At 52.9% G+C, this 17,403-nt stretch overlaps 1 protein-coding gene and 2 long non-coding RNA genes across 5 annotated transcripts in view; 1 reads left to right on the top strand and 2 right to left on the bottom strand.

Annotated features, from left to right (window-relative positions):
* The first annotated feature begins 3,583 nt into the window (after nucleotides 1-3,583).
* Nucleotides 3,584-5,066, top strand: LOC120866962. Its single transcript, XR_005721779.1, has 2 exons — nucleotides 3,584-3,863; nucleotides 4,866-5,066. It is a non-coding gene; the product is annotated as an uncharacterized LOC120866962 (long non-coding RNA).
* LOC120866963 lies at nucleotides 5,058-8,754 on the bottom strand. Its single transcript, XR_005721780.1, has 2 exons — nucleotides 7,190-8,754; nucleotides 5,058-5,906 (listed from the first exon to the last, which is right to left on the bottom strand). It is a non-coding gene; the product is annotated as an uncharacterized LOC120866963 (long non-coding RNA).
* Nucleotides 8,755-12,092: 3,338 nt separating this feature from the next.
* TLK2 (tousled like kinase 2) overlaps nucleotides 12,093-17,403 on the bottom strand; it is a 126,249-nt gene continuing 120,938 nt past the window's right edge. For all 3 annotated transcript variants that reach the window (XM_040245037.1, XM_040245035.1, XM_040245036.1), the window contains 2 exons: nucleotides 17,122-17,229; nucleotides 12,093-14,719 (listed from right to left, as the gene is read on the bottom strand). In XM_040245037.1, coding sequence (XP_040100971.1) covers nucleotides 14,546-14,719; nucleotides 17,122-17,229 — 282 coding nt within the window. In that variant the 3' untranslated portion in view covers nucleotides 12,093-14,545. The remainder of the gene's footprint in view (nucleotides 14,720-17,121; nucleotides 17,230-17,403) is intronic.

Genomic DNA, 17,403 nt, shown 5'->3' on the forward strand with positions numbered 1-17,403 from the left:
AGGGGAGGTGGGCTCACAAGAACAGGCGGAGGTCATTCCTGCTTGCAGCACCGCCCAGGCTCAGTAAACATCCTCTGACAGATTGGCTGAATGAACATGAACCCTTGACCTCGGGGTAGTGGGGCTCTTTCTTGCTCCACTGGATCCCTTCAGTCACTCAGGAGCAGGCACCTCAGACCCCTGAGGACACCGAGGGGGGCTCGGACCTGAGTCTGGGGTCCCCAGGACGCGGGAAGAGACCAGCACCCAGACAGCTGGGGGGTAACAGAGGATGCCCACAACCCTTTCCTGGGACTCCTCTCTGGAGGACATGTGGAGAGGACGTTCCAGAGGACTTGGAGCTCTGGCTGGGGGTTACCCTCTACCACAGAATTTTCCAGCCTTTCCTAACATACCTATTTCACAGTGTTAATCTTAACAGATTCTCAGCGAGGTCTGGTAGTGAAGTGCTCAGGCTGAGCAGCCACACCTGGGTTCGAATCTATTTCACCACGTTCTATCGGCGTGGAGGTAGGGTCTTGTGCAAACAACCTAACATCTTTCAGCTGTTGACAGCCAACGTGTGAGAGGTTATGAGACTTGGAGGAACCTTTGCCCGAACAGCACGTGTGCAGCACCGCGCCCAACACTTGAAAAATGGTAGCCACAGTGATACCACTTCACCCTGCTGATGGGCGCAGTGGGGCTCCTATTCAATGCTGAAATTAATAGTGAATCCAAGTGAATGCCCTTCTGAGAACTTCATGGGGCTTCTGATAATCCTCTCATCGGCCCAAATCAACCACACCCTGCAGGCCTCAGAAAGCTGAGATTTCTCTCCTGTGTGCAGCGGGGACCAAGACCCTGGCCGCCGCCGCCTCCTCTGCCTAGCCTTTGCCTTGTTCACGTCACCCCAGGGGAGGGCCGGATCTCAGCACTAACCACAACTCAGCTGGGCACTGTCTCAGCCCTGGCAGCTCACAGGAGGTGAGTGGTCGAGGAAGCAAGGAAGTCAAGGAAGACTGACTTTTGTAGGTGGCTGGGGGCAGTAAGAAGGCTCTGAACTCCATGACTCACCAGGACCTGGGCCGGAAGAGCAGGCGACCTGTCTGGCTGACTCCGGCAGTAGCAGCAAGTACCTGATGCCTTTCCAAAGGAATGCCTCCCTCCCTGTCCTTTAGACAGCAGAGTCTGTCCCCATAGAAAGATTTCCCAAGGTCTCCTCGCTCCTCCACCTGGATACCTGATCCCCGGGGCTCCCAGCAGCCCTCTTTCTAATCCGCACCTCATTCCTCTGCTCAGAAACTCCCAGGGGTTCTCCAGGGTTCCCCACCGCCAGCCAGCAAGTCGCTTCCCCGCTCTGGCCTCTTGGAAACCTGGCCAGTTTCCTCTTCAGTCGAGCTTCTCCCCCACCCTACTCAGGATCTCTCCACCCCAGCCCGGCCAGCTTCCACAGCCTCTCTAGCACAGCCCAGCCTGCATTCCCGGTCTCCCTGCTCTGCTCCCCTCCCTGCCTCCCTCCTGGGGGCCTTGGTGACCACTTGCCTCACAGTTTCTTCTGCTACCAACAAAATTTTCTTTCTCTGAGGATGCAACTTAAACTCCTCTGTACCTTCCTTCCTCCCCAAGTATTTGGCTCAGCACTGAGCAGTAAAAGCGACAAAAATGCATCAGTACTGCAATTAACAGACAGTCTTCCAGCCACAAGCTGTGTGGGTACTCCTCTGGGTACTCCACAGGGGATGGTGGAGAAAAGATGGATTCTACCATCCCACACCAAGGGGCTCTGCGGCGTCCCATCCTTTCCCCTCCTGGTGGTCAGGAAGCACTCTGCCCCCAGGATAAGTTTCACCCAGCAGCGCTGGCCTGCCAAACCAAATCCTATCTCCCACAAGCATTTCCTGGGGCTATTTGGATCCTGGTGCTGGTAAATTCTTCCCAGGGACCACCTAATTCGTCAGGTAAAGGGGGATGGAGAAGGAATTTGGTTCAAGAGGAGTATTCTAGGCAGAGGGAACACAGCAGGGAAGGCCCTGCAATGTCTTGCTCAACTGCTGCTCTGGGGACCAGGCCATCCCCACCCCATGTCCCCTCCATCCACCCCTGCTCACACCTAAGCTTCTTCGAGCGACAGCAATGCAGTGCCACTGGGGACAGGCCCCTCCAAGGCTATAGGGGCTACAAACCCACGGACACAGCCCGAGGAAGGGCAAAGGGGGCCCAGGAGGAGACTCAGAGGCAGAGGGCCACTCCAGGCGGTTCCCCTGACCCAGCCTCTCCCCAGGCATTTCCAGCTCCCTCTGTCAAAGGCGCCACAGGGGAAAAGGCTGAGTCAGCACCCTGGCCACAACCCTCCCAGGGCCTGACTGGCTTTACAATGGGCTCTGGGGCTCTGGGAATGGCTCCTCCACCCCTTCCACCGGGCCTGCCTTCACAGGGGGCGAAATTGCAGGCAGGAGAGCAGCAAGGCAAGGCAGGGGGCAGCCTGGGTGCCTTGACCTACAGTGGGTGGGGAGTTACTGCCTGGATTCTGTTTGTCTGCTATTCAGTTCCAGGTGGGTCTGGAATTCAGCTGGCGGGGTCTGCTCGGCATGAATATGCGTCATCCCGGCCCCCACCTCACGCAGTGGCTGGGCACAATCTGGGCAGATACGTGTCTCGGTCCCCTATGGGAGGGCAGGCAAACTCAGCAAGCACTGGCCATGGCTAGAGGTCCCGGATCCTCCAGGGGGCTGTCTGGGCTGTGCACAAAACTACACACGCTGCACTGACTGTCCCCTTTCACTGAGCCTCATCCCTAAATTAAACATAAAACAAGACCAAGCCTTTTCCATAGGCCCAGCACCTGGGTTGTAACAACCACACTCCCGGGCAGTTCCAGCTCTGACTCCTGCATACCACCGTCCCCCACTCACCCCCCCGCAAGCAGATCTTCCCCTTTCCCCCTGGGATTACCGCTGAGGGGGTCTGTCTGTCCCCACACTTCACTGTCACCCTTTGAAAGAGCAGCAGGAAGACACAGCTTTGGGGTTTTGTTTTTTGCTGGTCGGGTTTGTGCATCGTTAGCAGCTCTTTGGCCATCCAAGATCTGTCCACTCTGGAGGGGTGCCAGTTGGGTCAGAGCCGCCCACACAACACTCTCTTCACACACACAAACACACACACCCTTGCCGAAGCCTGCTACGTCCTTCTGATGACACAAAACTGCCCCACAGAGCTCCGTTCAATTGATGCGGATGCCGCCTGCCACGGGCTGTCCTTTGAAGACCAAGTGTGGAAAAGAAAATACCAACACCCCCGAGGTGCCAGGAAGGGCAACCAAGCCCTCACGAATAATTCAAAAACAACAATAACGCTTTGGTCCCGAAGCAAAGCAAGGAGCCCGGCCTGGAGTCTCCGCTGGTTCCCCCGGACGCGCCCTGCAGGTTCCCGGGCCCAGCGCAGGGCAGGCGCCGGGTGGTCCTAGAGGGCTGGCGCGGGGGTCCTCCTGGGGCCCGCCCTCTTCCTCCGAGGCGGCTCGAGACCCCCGGGCTCCCCTCCCCCGCCGCCCGCCACATCTGGTTCCACTCAGGTCCTCCCCCACCTCCAGGCGCGCTCCTCCTCCCTCACCCCTGTCCTCCCCCACCCCTCGCCCCGCTTTCAGAAAAGCGGAGACGATTTTTTAAAACCCAGTCACACACACACACACACACACACACACACACACACACGTCCTGCAAAGGGCGGGGGGGTAAGGAGGGAAGAGTCGAGAGAGGCCCGCTCCCCGGCGCCCTCCCCCGCCCGGCCCCCGAAGTTGACCAAGTTGGAAGCGCCTTACCCGAGAGGGCGGCGGCGGCGGGGCGGCCAAGGTGCAGACCCCCGAAGAGCAAGGCGCAGCGCAGCAGGTGATGAGGCCAGGGCGCGAGGATCGGCCGGCCGGGCCCCATGCCCGCGGCGTGGCGCTCGGGGGATGTGGGGACCGAGGGAGCGCGGGCGCGGCGCGCGATGGCTGCAGGGGTGCTGGGCTGTGGTGACCGCCCGCGAGGGGCTCGCGTCTTCCTCCGGGTCGGGACGAAGTGATGCCTCCCGGGGAGAGGAGGGGAGGAGGAGGAGGGAAGGAGGCAGGCCGGGCGGAGGGAGGGCGGAGGGAGGAGCGCAGACCCGGAGAGGAGGGTTGGAGGGGCAGCGGGGAAGGGAAGCGGGCAGCGTGGGAGGGGAAGGGGAGGAAGAGCGGGCGGGCGCGGGGCCCGGGAGGGAGGAGAAGCGGGAGAGGAGGATCCGTGGGGTCGAAGAGGACCCCGGCGTGCACTCGTTTTCTCTCGCTCTCCGCGTCCCTCCCTCCCCGCCTCGCTTTCCCTCGCTTCTCGGTCCGGGCTGGGAGCCCCAGACGCTGCGTCACAACTCCCCGGCTGGCTGTGCAAAACTTTCCGCAAACTTCACCGCGTGGCGGGGCGGGGGCGCGCGGCTGACCCAGCCGGCCAGACCCGGGCCACTGGCGCCCCCTGCGTCCCGCCTCTTTCTGCCAGCGTCTCCAGCCGCCGCTACCTCCACGCGGAGCAGGACCCCTCCCCCGGCCGGGTGGGGAAGGGGCGGAGCCCAGGGCTCAGCCACCCGGGCAAAGATGGGGGAGGGGGAGGCAGGGCCCCCGTGCCTGGTGCGGAGCGCCAACGGTTGCAAGTCTTGTTTTAGCATTTGCGTGAACCCCGTGTCAGCGTCCCTGTCGCAGAGGGGTGTCGTGATTTTGCTAGATGGGGGCTGTATCCAGAAAGCCAGGGAAAATCTGTCCCTGGACGTCCCAGAAGACAGCATCACTCTCACCAGCAACCGGACTGCTGGCGGATCACAGGATCAAATGGAAATTTCATAAAAGAGAAGACAAGCCACAGTTATTCCGTATTATGCAACAGGTCACCGCAGCGCAGAGCACTGGACTAAGAGGGTGTTAGACAGTCCAGGCCCACGTCCATCTCTCCTTTCCCGAGCGACCTTAGAAAAGAGACTTGGGACGTCTGGGCTCAAAGCTGGATGGAGACATTTAGACCCTAATGCAAAGAAGATTCACGTTCTGCCACCACGAGTAATCAAATAAAAACACTATGAAACGGTAATATAATTTTTATTGTTTCCTGTGCTGTCCACCTCAGTGCTGTTTTTGGAAATAACAAATTCAATGTTGTTTTCTCCTTTTTTACTACCCTTGCCTTGGGTAAACCTTTCCCCATCGCTGCAAGGAGGGTATGGGGCCAGAGATGCTCACTTGGTGCTTTCCATCTCTGCTGGGCAGAGATTCTTACCAAGTATCAATCCAGAGGCTGCAGGACCCCAAAGTGAGCCCCCATAAAATCCCCTAGAGTCCCCTAGAATGAGTCCCACTATCCACCCTTTGGCCCTAAAAAATGGTTAGCAGTCAGGCCAGCAAAGTCCCTGGCACCCCACAGCTAGCTGTTTGACAGAGCTAAGTCCCTGCTGGTGACTTCCTTCACTGGGATCCCAGAGTTCTGACCACACTGAGCTGCCTCAGAAATCATTCGCTTGGCCTCCCCTTTCTCACATCATTTTCAAGGAGGTTCAGAATCCGCCAGCTTCGGCTAAGCTGCCCTCTCTCTGTTCCTGTCTGAGCCGCCAAAACACAAGCTTCTATCTGCTTGCCTATCCCTAGATGTGCCAGCCACAGTTCTCACCAGGGAGCCCCCTGACCTCTGGAAGGGAACTCAGGTAGGGCTCCCAAGGCGCCCTCCAGGTTCTGAAACAGGGTTGGATATCCCTTCTCCACCAGCCCAAGTGGTTTGGGCATTCCTCCCATCAGCAGGGCAGAAACTGACAGGCTGACAGTGAGTCATGTGAGTCCAGAAAGTCCACCAATGGCCAGCACAGTGCCCTGAGCACCCAGTCCACAGGAGATGCTCTCGTTTCTTCGTTCAGGCTTTCAAAAGCCCTGGTGGCTAGCGCTGGGGGAACAAAGAGGAGCAGAGTCACGATCCTAGAGGAGATTTTGTTCAGTGGGGAAGATGACACAATTATTGCCACATTCCAGGCAGAGAAGCTGCCACGAAAGGGCTAAGGAGCACGGAAGTGCGCTCCGCTAGCAGGGACAGCTGTTCGTTTCAGTGTCTAAAGCCCTAGTCTCTGCCAAGGGTGAGGCCTCCCGCTCTATCCAGTGGGCCGGGGGTTACGCATTGTATTCTGCAGAATGTCCAGGTCACATCTGTGGCCACCATCTGTCTTAGATCTTGAGCTCGCAGGGCAGGGACCCGGTGACATCTGGGCGATTCTCCGTGGAGAGTCCAGCCCAGTCCCCTGCTGCTTAAAGACCATGTGCAGGGTCAGTTGTCAGCGGAAGGTGATCCCAGTCTGCAGGAGTGCTGGGTGTTGTGAGGAGGTTGGGGCTTTCCTGGGGAGCCCCTCATCAGAACCTCATCTGCTTCCAAAGAAGGGTTCAGTGTCCTCTGTGCCTGCTGCCTCCTCCGTTCCTGTTAAAGCTCAAACAACCATTTATTGAGGGCCTACTATGTGTCAGACATCAGGCTAGGTGCTGGACTCTTAGCCAGTCCAGGGGATTTTTGCCAAGATATTCACTGTAATGGAGTCTATACTGAGAAGTGACTCTCCAAGTTAGAATCTCGACTTCCCACTCACCTGTTTGTGACATGCAGTGAGTTACTGAAGCTCTCGCTGAGGTTACAATTCCTGTTGGTAAACAGGGCAACAATTCCTATCCTGTCACGAGAATGAAATATTTTACGCAAAGGGTGGCACGGACCCTGGATAAAGATGTTCAGGGAACGCAAGTTCCCTCCCTGCCTCCCACATCCTTTGTCGTGTGGCCATCAGGTGTCTCCCATACTTCCTACCCTGCCCTCTGCCGGCCTCTCCACCCCACCCTACCGACCATAAGATCTGCACAGGTCAGTTTCATGAGGGCTGCAAAACTCGGTGTTTTCCTTTGCCTGAGCGAACAGTACAACTTCCCCTCCTGTTCTCAACATCTCCATGTTTAATTGTACACAAAAATGGTGTTCTAAAGTGTAAAGTAAGCCAGGTAGAAGCAGCTCTCTGCTTACTTCTGCTGGCTAATGAACTCATGTCCATAAGTAGTGGAAGATGGGACAGGGGACAGAGTTGAACTGGAATTCCAACTCAACCATCCACTACCCATGTGCCCTCCAGCAGGTCACTTCCCTTCTGAGTCTCGGGGGGCCCTTGATGTACAAGTTTTCGTATCATTACTCACCGTGCTTAGGGCTCCTCTCGCATCGGTCTCCTCCTCCTTGGCTCTGGAGCTCAGCAGCCTTTCCAGCCAGAGGGTGCCCAGGGGAACAGAGCCCGTGGACACTCTGGCAGCTGGGCCTACGAGGAAAGCTTAGGGAAGAGGAGCACAAGGCAGGGAGAGTGCAGCTGGATGGCCAGGTAGGATAGGAGAACATTAAGTAAGGGAAGACGAGGTTAGTCCTCACCTGTGGCAACTAGACAAGAGGGCATGAATCCCAAGGGGCACCCGCATGCTTCTTAGCCAGGGGAAAAATCTGGCCAAGCATGGGCTGGTCTGGGTGGATCCCATCCCCTCCACCCTCTCTCTGGACTCCTGCCCTTGACTCTCTACTCAGGCAGTCTGCCCTTGCAGTCCCCTACCTGTCTGCAGCACTGAGGACCTGAGATGGAAAGAAGAGGCAGGCTTGGGGTTCAGATGGACCCAAGTTTCAAGGGTTGGCTCCACCTTTTCCAGGTTGTGTGATTTTGTGACAGTTAGCCTGAGATAACTATTTTTCCCACGTCCACATTACCGAGGAATTTGATGGCTGGCTGTCTTCTCCTGACTGGTCTACCCATCGGGGCCAAAAATATAAGCAAAAACAAGTCTGCCCACCTTCCCCAGGTTCTCTCTCTTACTCTCTTCTGTTTGGAGGACACCCAGCAGGGCTCCCCACTCCCAGAAGGACCGCTGGGTTTGTATCCACTCACTTTCAGCCCGAGGAGGGGATAAGAAGACTTCCTTTGAAGGGAAGCTTTGTCGTCCCCAGGGAACAGGAGATAGTTACTTCAGGAAGCAGGACGTGCAGACCTTCTCCCTGTGTGTCCAGCGTGCGTCCAGAGTTTGGATATGGCCTCCCAGTTGGAGGAGTCACCAGAGCGATGCCCACAGCTATCAGCAGGGCCCCAGAGCAAGCTCAGAGTAGGGGGATCTTCACTGGTTCCTATTTCTGCTTGAGCTTTAGCAGGTCAGAAACAAGCTGGCCAATGGCAGTTGAGAGAGGGGCAGAGGCTGACCCGAGGCAAAGAGGGCAACAGAGCTGAGGGGCAGAACCAGCTGCCCTTGGGTGGGATGCAGTTCCCAGAACCTTCCGTCGCCCCACCCAGCTGGGGCCAGGGCAGGCAGGGAGTGATGTCGCCTCACCCTGTCTGCTCTACAGGGTCCTCTTAGCCTGTCCTTGCACGGAGGGCTGGGCAAGCCAGGAGTCGAGGCCTGCTCTGGTCCACAGCTCTGGCTGGGCTGGCAGCTTCTGCATCCCTCTGTTCAAGAAGTCACTTGAAATTTCAAGAGGGAGGTCCCGACTCGCAATTCCTAACTCATGAAGGACAGGCAGCATTAGGCTTTCTCTAGTCTCGGAACTTGACCCTCGAAGTGCAAGGCTCTGCCCACAGTTGTGTGTGACCCTCAAGGACCCTGGCCAGAGACAGAGCCTCCCCTGGTGGAATCGAGCCCCGGATGCAGGCAGCTGCATGCAGCTGGCTCACTGTCTGCATTCCAGCTTCAAGAGGCTCGCCAGACCTTCCCTCGTCCAGCAAGAAGTGGACGGGGGCACCTTTTTAACTGTACTATGGGGGCATGTGGGACTTTAGTTCCCCAGAGAGGGACTGAACCCGTGCCCCTGGCACTGGAAGCACGGAGTCTTAGCCACTGGACCAGCGGGGAAGCCCCAGTGACCAACATTTCTCAGATGAAGTGAAAGGGTAAATATCAGTGCACTGCACGAGCTAAAAATTCTAGCCTCTGAAATGTGCATTGGGTTCAGATGCTGCCACGAAGAAAAACTGGGAAACACTGCTGTTGAAGACCTGGAACCAGCTACACAGGCTCCCTGGCTGTCCCTGCCCCGTACTGCTCACTCCCGGACAAAAGACCTGCATCTGGCACACACACGCACACACACACACACGTGCGCAAGCAAACAAAGGGAGAGGCGGAGTGTGACAGGATTCTTCACTCCATCTATAAAGCGAGATGACACGAGGAGAGGGCTTGGGAACCTGAGGCAGGAATCTTCTATGAAACTATGGCCCCATCTTCCCACCTAACTTCAGTTCTAGCTCAGGACGGCAGAGGGCAGGGCTGCTGCCCAGGCCAGCTGAGTCTCCATTCTAAGGGCCGGGGCCCTGAGGGAGCAGGAGGACCCAGTAAAGGAGGCAGCGGGCGGGGTGGGGGAAGCCCAAAGTTAGAGCAACATATGCCCCTGGCTGGGAGCCCAGGTGCAGCCTTCACCTCTGGTGCACTCTGCCCAAGGATGGCACTCAGAGAAACCACCTCTTAAAATTTTCAAGCCGGCAGTCCCTCCCCTTCAGTCCTCTACCTACTGCTCAGCACTCAATCGTGCCCAACTCTTTGCGACACCATGGACTGTAGCTCGCCAGGCGTGCCCTCCTCTAGGGGATCTTCCTGACTCAGGGATCAAACACGTGTCTCCTGGCATCTCCAGCACTGGCAGGCGGGTTCTTCACCACTGAGCCACCTGGGAAGCCCCCTCTACTTGCTAGCAGTCACCAAATCTATCTGGGCTTTGGTTTCCTCGTACATAGAATTAGTGAGATGCTTCTACCTTGCCCACCCTAGGCTAGGAAGCCACACAGCTGAGGAACTTCTCTGCCAAGTAAAAGCAAGAGAGCCCCTTCCCTCTGTGAATCTTGCCCTCGGCACCCCCACCCCAAGCTGCCTTCAGAGTGAAAAGGCTGGGACAGCACCAGATGTCACGGCAGTTGCAGGCAGTGCCTGGAGGCCAAGGAGGTTGAGGTTCCCACAGTTCTCTGCTGGGCACTTCCCACCACACCCAGCAGGCCTGCCTGGTGGCCAGGGATGGGTGGGGCTGATTCAGCCAGCCTGTAGCTCTTTGACCCCTTCACACCATGGGGTCTCCTGCCCAACACCAGACATCCCCCTCTGCTGACTCCAGCCTATCTCTGGCTCTGCGAGCTTCCCCAACACAATAGGTCTCTTTATTCTGTGCCCCCACCATATCCCAGACCTGCTCCCGGGCCTGCCTGTTTTGCCAGCCTCTCTGGCAGGTTCCCCCAAACCACCCACAGAGGCCCCCTCCTCTCCCCACAACCTCTCTGCAGCTCGCTCCTCCTCAAGCCCCTTCCAAGGAACTGTAGCTCAGCCCTACTCGCCTCGGCTCAGATCCCGACTGCCAGGCTAGACTCACAAGCAGATCCAGATCTCAATCATCCAGCAGCGCTGGAACCTCATGTAAAGAGAAAAATGTGATAAACTAATTCACAAGAAGGATAAGTTTACACACACACACGCACACGCGCACACACACACACACACACACACACACGTTTTTTAAAAGAGAAGGCCAAAGGTAAGAAGCTTTGCCAGAAGAAATGAATGACTCTTGAGAATAGTGTTAGGTAGCAAGGCACCTGTAAAAGGCTATAGAAGTATGATTAGCAGTATGATGTTTGGTCCCGGGACAGCCTGGAGCTTAATGCAGATTTTTATCCCCAACACAAAAAAGTAAAACAAAGCCATCTCTGTCTTCCAGCTGGGCGAGTTTAGACAAGCCGTGGGAGCCACCCTCCAACTGCCCCCTGGCTGGGGTGGATGAGGAGGTCAGCAGGGATTGTGACCTTCAGTGCTCATGCCATTTGGGAGACAGATAAGGGGAGAGGGTGGCTGAGAAGGTACATTCCTAACAGGTTCCCAGATGATCCTGCTGCTGCTGGCCTAGGGGCCACACTGGCTTGTAAGATGCCTCCTCCCAGAGCAGTCTTGAATGCAGGGTAAGAGAAGACTGCTGACCTTGCAGGACAGAGGTTGGCAGTGAATCTCAAGATTGAGAGGAAGGTTCCCCAAGGTCTGCATCCTAACCCCAGGCAAAAACCTTCTGACAACCTGGAGAGTAGAAAGGCTCTGAGCCTCAACCAGCAGTCTTGGTCTCACTAAATCTTGTGATCTTTTTTAAATCACACTTCTTGATTCCCTCCTTGTGTGCCAGGGACTTTAAATACCTCACTTCTACTCCTTACTCTAACCACGCAAGGAGAAATTCTTGAAGCCAGTGGAGGCGGGGCTTGAAACAGACCTAACTCTAAAACCCAGGCTCTTAATCTCTCTAGGTTAGGCTCTTAACTTCTGCCTTCAGAAACTAAAACAGAATAGCTAGTTTGTGCATCCTGTCTCTCCCCCACTTACCCCAGGTGGACTTTAATTACAGGCGAAGAAGGCTTGAGTGACAGGAATGATGTGTGCTAGAGAGAAGGAAAGATTCTCAGAAAGCAAAAGACTGCCAAAGCTGAGTCAAATTAGTTGTAAACTTCGCCTTCCTAGGGGCAAGGAGCTAGGCCAAAGCTGGCTTCTAGCTCTAGGATTCTAGGAGATAACTATGTTTAAAGGGAGTTATTTTCTAAATTAAGAAACTCAAGAGCTCCTTGACTGCTAGTCTTCACAGCTGGAGGAAAACCTGTCCTTCCTGGACTAGAAGGCAAGCAAAAAACAAGCCCTCTAAAAAAGACAGCAGACCTGTCCAGGCCAGCCACACAAGTGGGGATCGCATGTTTCTGACTGGCGAGACTCCATTTAAAGCCGCCTGTGCCGCGATGGGAGATGGAGAGCGCAGTTCCTTCTCTCTGACCTCTGCATTTCATGTCTTCCTGTGCCCAGTGCCTCCAGCCCTGAATTAGGAGTTCACGGTCAGGGCCAGGTCTTCCCCGTTCTGTTCACTGTGGGTATTCCCACCCACAACTCTAGCTGTTGGCACATCAGGCTGACAGATGTCACATGAACCCACACATTCCCATCACGACTGTGACATCCACTGGGACTCTGCCAGCTGCAAGGAGTCCTTGAGCTACACCCTAGGTGGTGAGGGCCCTGATTGAAGCTGGAGAACTAGAGGAAAATCAAGAGGCTAGGAAAGTCACTTCTTAAAACTTATTTTAATATCCTCCCCACCCCCCCAAATTGGGAAAGACCAAAACAGTCTGGCTGGGTTTAATTACAAATTAATACACATTTTTTTTTTTTTTGGTCATTGTTTAAAGGAAATCAACATTGTGGCAATAAGGAGGGATTATCCTTGGAAAAAGTGAAACCCATATTAACAAAATATGTCATGGAAGAACTCCACTTAGTGATTTCACTGGCTACTTACAAGTGTAGAAAAGGTCACCATTCTGCCTGCTCCTTGGGGCTTATCCATGCATTGGAAAGAGGCCATGCCCAGACTCAACTAAGGCCAGGCAGTTCCAGCCAAGCCCTAGGCCCAATAAGAGCACGAAGAGAGGGCACCCCTTCTTCAGGATGAGGGCAGAAAAGACAGATCACCAAATACAGTCCTACACCTTGGCTCATAAGAACCTGGGGGAAAGGAGGCAGGAAACGAGAGGGAAGGCTTAAAGATGCGGCATCCCTTCAACATGAAGAAAGTCAGAAACTAAACAAAACACAGCTCTTCAAGATCACTGAGTGAGAGAGAAGAAAAGAGGAACAGAGCTTACTGTCTTGAGTAAGTTTAAACATGGTCTCAACTTCATCCATCTCTTCAACCCATGTAGACACCATCCTTACAGTGTTGTGCTCAACCTTTGAGAGCCCATGGGTACTCTGCATAGCAGCTTGAAAGTAAAGGTTGAAAAAGAAAAAGATACTATACACACATGTGTGTAAATATATATGTTGGAGTAAGACTGCTTTGGAAAGCTGGGGGGCAACAAGCACTCAGGAGCTGACTTCCTTCCCTTCAGAGTTCCACAGGACAACACCTGCCCACGAACCTCTCTCTAATCTGGAACACTCCATCCTCCCTTAAGATAGCCTGACACTGGGGAATGGGGCAGGTCCATAAAGGTCCTGGAGAATGTGTCACTACTGGCATTCTTCACATGTAAAAGAAATACTAGTTGTGAGTCATTTGAGTGCTCTCTACCCTTCCTGACTGCTGCCCCCACCCGCCCCCCGGCCCCCCAGCCTGCCCCTTGCCCAGGCAACTCGCATGCCTGAGCGCTGCATCTTTAAATATTTCTGGCTGAGCCCTCTTGCCACATATGTCAGTAACATTCCAAGCTGGCTACCACATGTTCAGACTCTGGCCTCCTTCCCCCCTCTACTGTCGAGTGTTCTGCTGTTTCAAGGGCATGGTGGGGCAACGCAGCTCCCATTTCAGCTCCATCTTCAACTGATCATCCATCTCAGAAACAACACACACCAGCACACACCCACATAATTCAGGTGGCTGGAGGTTGTTTCCTGTCAAAAGAGCTAACAGAGGAAAGCTTATGTGCTGATCAAGTTTTAATATCATTGTAACAAGAAATGCACACCGTTCAGCAAGTGCACGGGGTCTGTGGGTGGGAACTCCTGCTCCCTGAAGCATGGCTCCCCAGCCTGAGTTCTGCCTACCTTTGGAACAGTTTCAATGGTTACTACATTCAGAGAATCCAAGAGGACTGCATGGACAGATGAACCTTTATTTAAAAAAATAGCACTTCAAATAAATTAAAAGGGACAACCGTCAAGTGTTCAAATTGTGAAGAAATAGTTGAAAACCTAGAGAGACTCCAAGCTGCAGAGTTCTAACCTCATTCTTTGTCCAATGGCAAAACCCCACACATCTCAGTACTCCCACTCAATTTTTTCCCTACTGAGATGAGGGAAGCAATTGCAAACAGGAGACCAGACGGAGGAGAAAGCTGCATCTGATTGGAATGAACATTGCCACGTACTTGCTAATACGGGTTTCACTTTATGACCAAATGTATTCTTTCAAAAATAAAAAAGGGGGGAGGGAAGCTGCATGTTTTTAAAAATTGAAATTATTTAGGGATAAAACACTAACTCTAGTGCCTTTAACGGGCAATAGCAACTTTTTTCCTCCGAAGTCAAACACCATCCCCAGCCGAGCCTTTGTGCTACAAGCTTTTCAGGAGATGTTACCTAAACTTTATTAAAAGAAAAGAACAAGTTTAAATATAGACACTGGACTAGCCCAGTCTGTATTTTCAAGTCCACATTCTTCATCTGAAGCACTGCATCAGGGACCCCCCTGAGTCTGCATGGTTTCAAGTTCACAGTACATGGAACCAGTTTTTCTTTTTAATTTTTTCCTCACTCAGAGCAGCCACACGCAGTGGCCGTTGACGCCGGAACCTTGGGCGGGGCCTTTTCCTACGAGGCCTGGCCAGAGCTGCCCGAGGTTTCTCCTCAATGAGAATCGATGCTGTCATGCTCTATGGATGGGAAAAAAGCAAGAAAATAAAAGCACCTGGTACAGGTTTCATGAGATCCATTTGGATTCGCTATGTTCCAAACCCGCTGCTGAACGCCATTTGTCCACTCTGTGTGTGTCGAACAGTCTGTGGCTGGGAGGGAGTCTCAATTCGAAGAACTGTTATTGGACGCCCCCGAGGTTGACGCGATAGCAGCTCCAGCAGGGCTACTCGTGGAGACCGACTTTCGGATGTGAGGAAGCAAGTAGGGGTCACAGGCCAGCTGCTGGACGTCGATGCGGTCCTCCTTTCGGTAGGCCAAGCATCGCCGAATGAACGCCTGAAAGGAAAGTTTCTTGAAGAAGCCTGAAGCAGATAAGCTTGGCACCCCAAGAGGGAACCCAGGAGGTTCTGGAGCAGCTGCCAGGGCCCAGAGCAAAAGTCTCCTAAAGAGAAGGGGCTTAGGGCCTTGCCTGGAAACCACTAGGTGGACCCAGAAAAGATGTGCCAGGCGCAGCGCTGCCCTGTGGCCACTGACCCCTTCCCCAGCACAGGTGCCTGAGGCACTCCTGAGGGGGAACTCGGCACGACCTCTACAGATCTCTGTCCCCAGAGCACAAAGACCAAAAGAAAAATCTCTCTCTGCCTTGGCTGGTATGCATGGGCACAGCCTAACTTCATAGTTCTGCATCTGGTCTCATGTAAACTCCCTGAGGAAGTGACAACTGGAGTTACCAACTATCACCACGTGAGAGGCAATGAGATGCCACTAACACTGCCGTGTGTCACACGCTGGCGAGTGCTTTCTTGGTGAAAAGTCGTTAAGCAAATGATCAGGCACACACCTGAGTGAAGGGAACTCTGACCAGGACTTGTCTCCCCCAAGAGTTATGCAAACATACAAGCTTACTGTGAGTGGGGTTTGATTTGGATTCCTGATTTACTACCAACATGGACGTTTCCTTTGTGCTGGGTATGAAGAGCTACACAGCCCCAGTTTCTACAATTATCTTTTATTTTATGTTTATTTATGGTTATACTTGGTCTTCACTGCTGTGCAAGAGCTTTCTTTAGTTGCAGTGAGCAGGGACTACTCTCTAGTTGCAGTGCACAGGCTTCTTCTCACAGCAAAGGCTTCTCTTGTTGCAGAGCACAGGCTCTAGGTATGTGAGCTCAGCAGTTGTGACACAAAGGCTTAGCTGCCCCACAGCATGTAGGATCTTCCTGGACCAGGAATTGAACCCGTGTCCCCTGCATTGGCAGAGGCCCTTACATACATTATCCGTCTTTTCCTATTTTTTAAGCAGATAGCTCTATTTAATACAACCTTAAATATAATTATTTAAACAGCTGAATCAGTTTTTTTTTATTTCTAAAATAGTATCATCCCAAGTCTATACGTTGCATTAGGGTGATAACGATGCCTGGATGTAGGTCCACTGATTGTAACAGATGTACCATTCTGGTGCAGGTTGCTGACATTCTGGTGGAGGAGCCTGTGCACTGGGGGAGTGTGCCAGGGCAAGGGGAGAGGGGTTGCAGCAGCAGGGAGTATATGGAAATGTTTACTTTCCACTCAGTTTTGCTGTGAGTCTAAAACTGTTCTAAAAAGTAAAGTCTACTTTAATGTATCTAAAAACATAAAATGAACTACTGATTTTTTATTTTTCCATGTTTAATTGATAAAATTCCTGGTTTTTCAAAAGCAAAGACATCTATAGGCAGTTGCTTTATTAAAGCATTTGGAAGATAACAAATTCATAGAAAGGAACATAGTGGTCCTTGACCTTTAAAAATGAAGCTTCCTTAGTGAGATATCTGGAGCTGGATGGTTTTCTTGGCTTGGATACCAACTCAAATACACTCCTTTTACCTTGAATCTTCCCTCTACACAGCTGCCAGGGTAGGCTTTTGAAAGAGCAATCAGATTACATGGCTGGCCGGACAAAAACCTTCAACTGCCTCCCATAAGCTTAAGTCCATCCTGCTGCCTCTCTCCGCTCTCCTCTGCTCTGCCTGCTCTGGGGACTGGCTAAGCTCACACTCACATCTGAGCGTCATTCTCTTCTCTCTGTTCAGAATATTCTCCCAAATCTACACATGGCTCCCACCTTCACATCCGTCAAGACTGCTGAAAAAAGTCACTTCATCATCAAGACCTTCTCTACCATGACATCAAAAAAGGAGGCTCCCACCTCTCCCTTTCCGTTAGTCTGATTTCTTCTCTTTATAATATTTATCACTATCTGAAAGGTATTCATTTTTAGTTACCGTTTATCTCACCTAGTAAAACATACACTTTGTAAGGGCAGAAACCTCGTCTATTGTAGTTCACTGCTTTACAGTCACAGCTCTTTCCGCTACCCAGAACAGTGTCTAGTACTTCCACTTGTGGTTAGTCGCTCAGTCATGTCCAACTCTTTGTAACTCCATGGACTGTGGCCCGCCAAGCTCCTCTGTCCATGGAATTTTCCAGGCAAGAACACTGGGAGGGGCTACCATGTCCTGCTCCAGGGGATCTTCCCCACCCAGGGACTGGACCCATGTCTCCCTCTTCTCCTGCAGCGGCAGGCAGATTCTTTACCACTGTGCCACCTGGGAAGTTGTCTAATACTAGGTACCTAATAAATATTTGCTGTGGGAAGAGAAGGGGAGAAGAAGATAGAGGTTGGAGAAATTACCCAGAGAAATAAGAGAGAAAGCAAAGTAGACATTTCTGCTGGCCAATGGGTCAAAACCTACCTTTGCTTCAGGTGTTACTACTGGCTTTGGCGGGAACTGCACTTCAGTAGCTTTGAGGATAGTATTTTCTTGTAGAATGTCTTGCTGGGACTGATTATGGCCAAAAGGCTATAAAATAAAAAAACAAACAAAGGTAGGCCTCTGGTTAAAATTAAAGAGAACACAATTCAAAAACAAAGAGAAGGGTAAGGTAAACATATATTTCCACAAGAATTGCTAGAAGGAACTTTAGAGATGATCTCCTCTAATTCTCTCATTTTATAGATAAAGGATGGAAAGACA

The sequence above is a fragment of the Oryx dammah genome, unplaced genomic scaffold, assembly GCF_014754425.2.
Source record: "Oryx dammah isolate SB20612 unplaced genomic scaffold, SCBI_Odam_1.1 HiC_scaffold_8, whole genome shotgun sequence".
NCBI lineage: Eukaryota > Metazoa > Chordata > Mammalia > Artiodactyla > Bovidae > Oryx > Oryx dammah.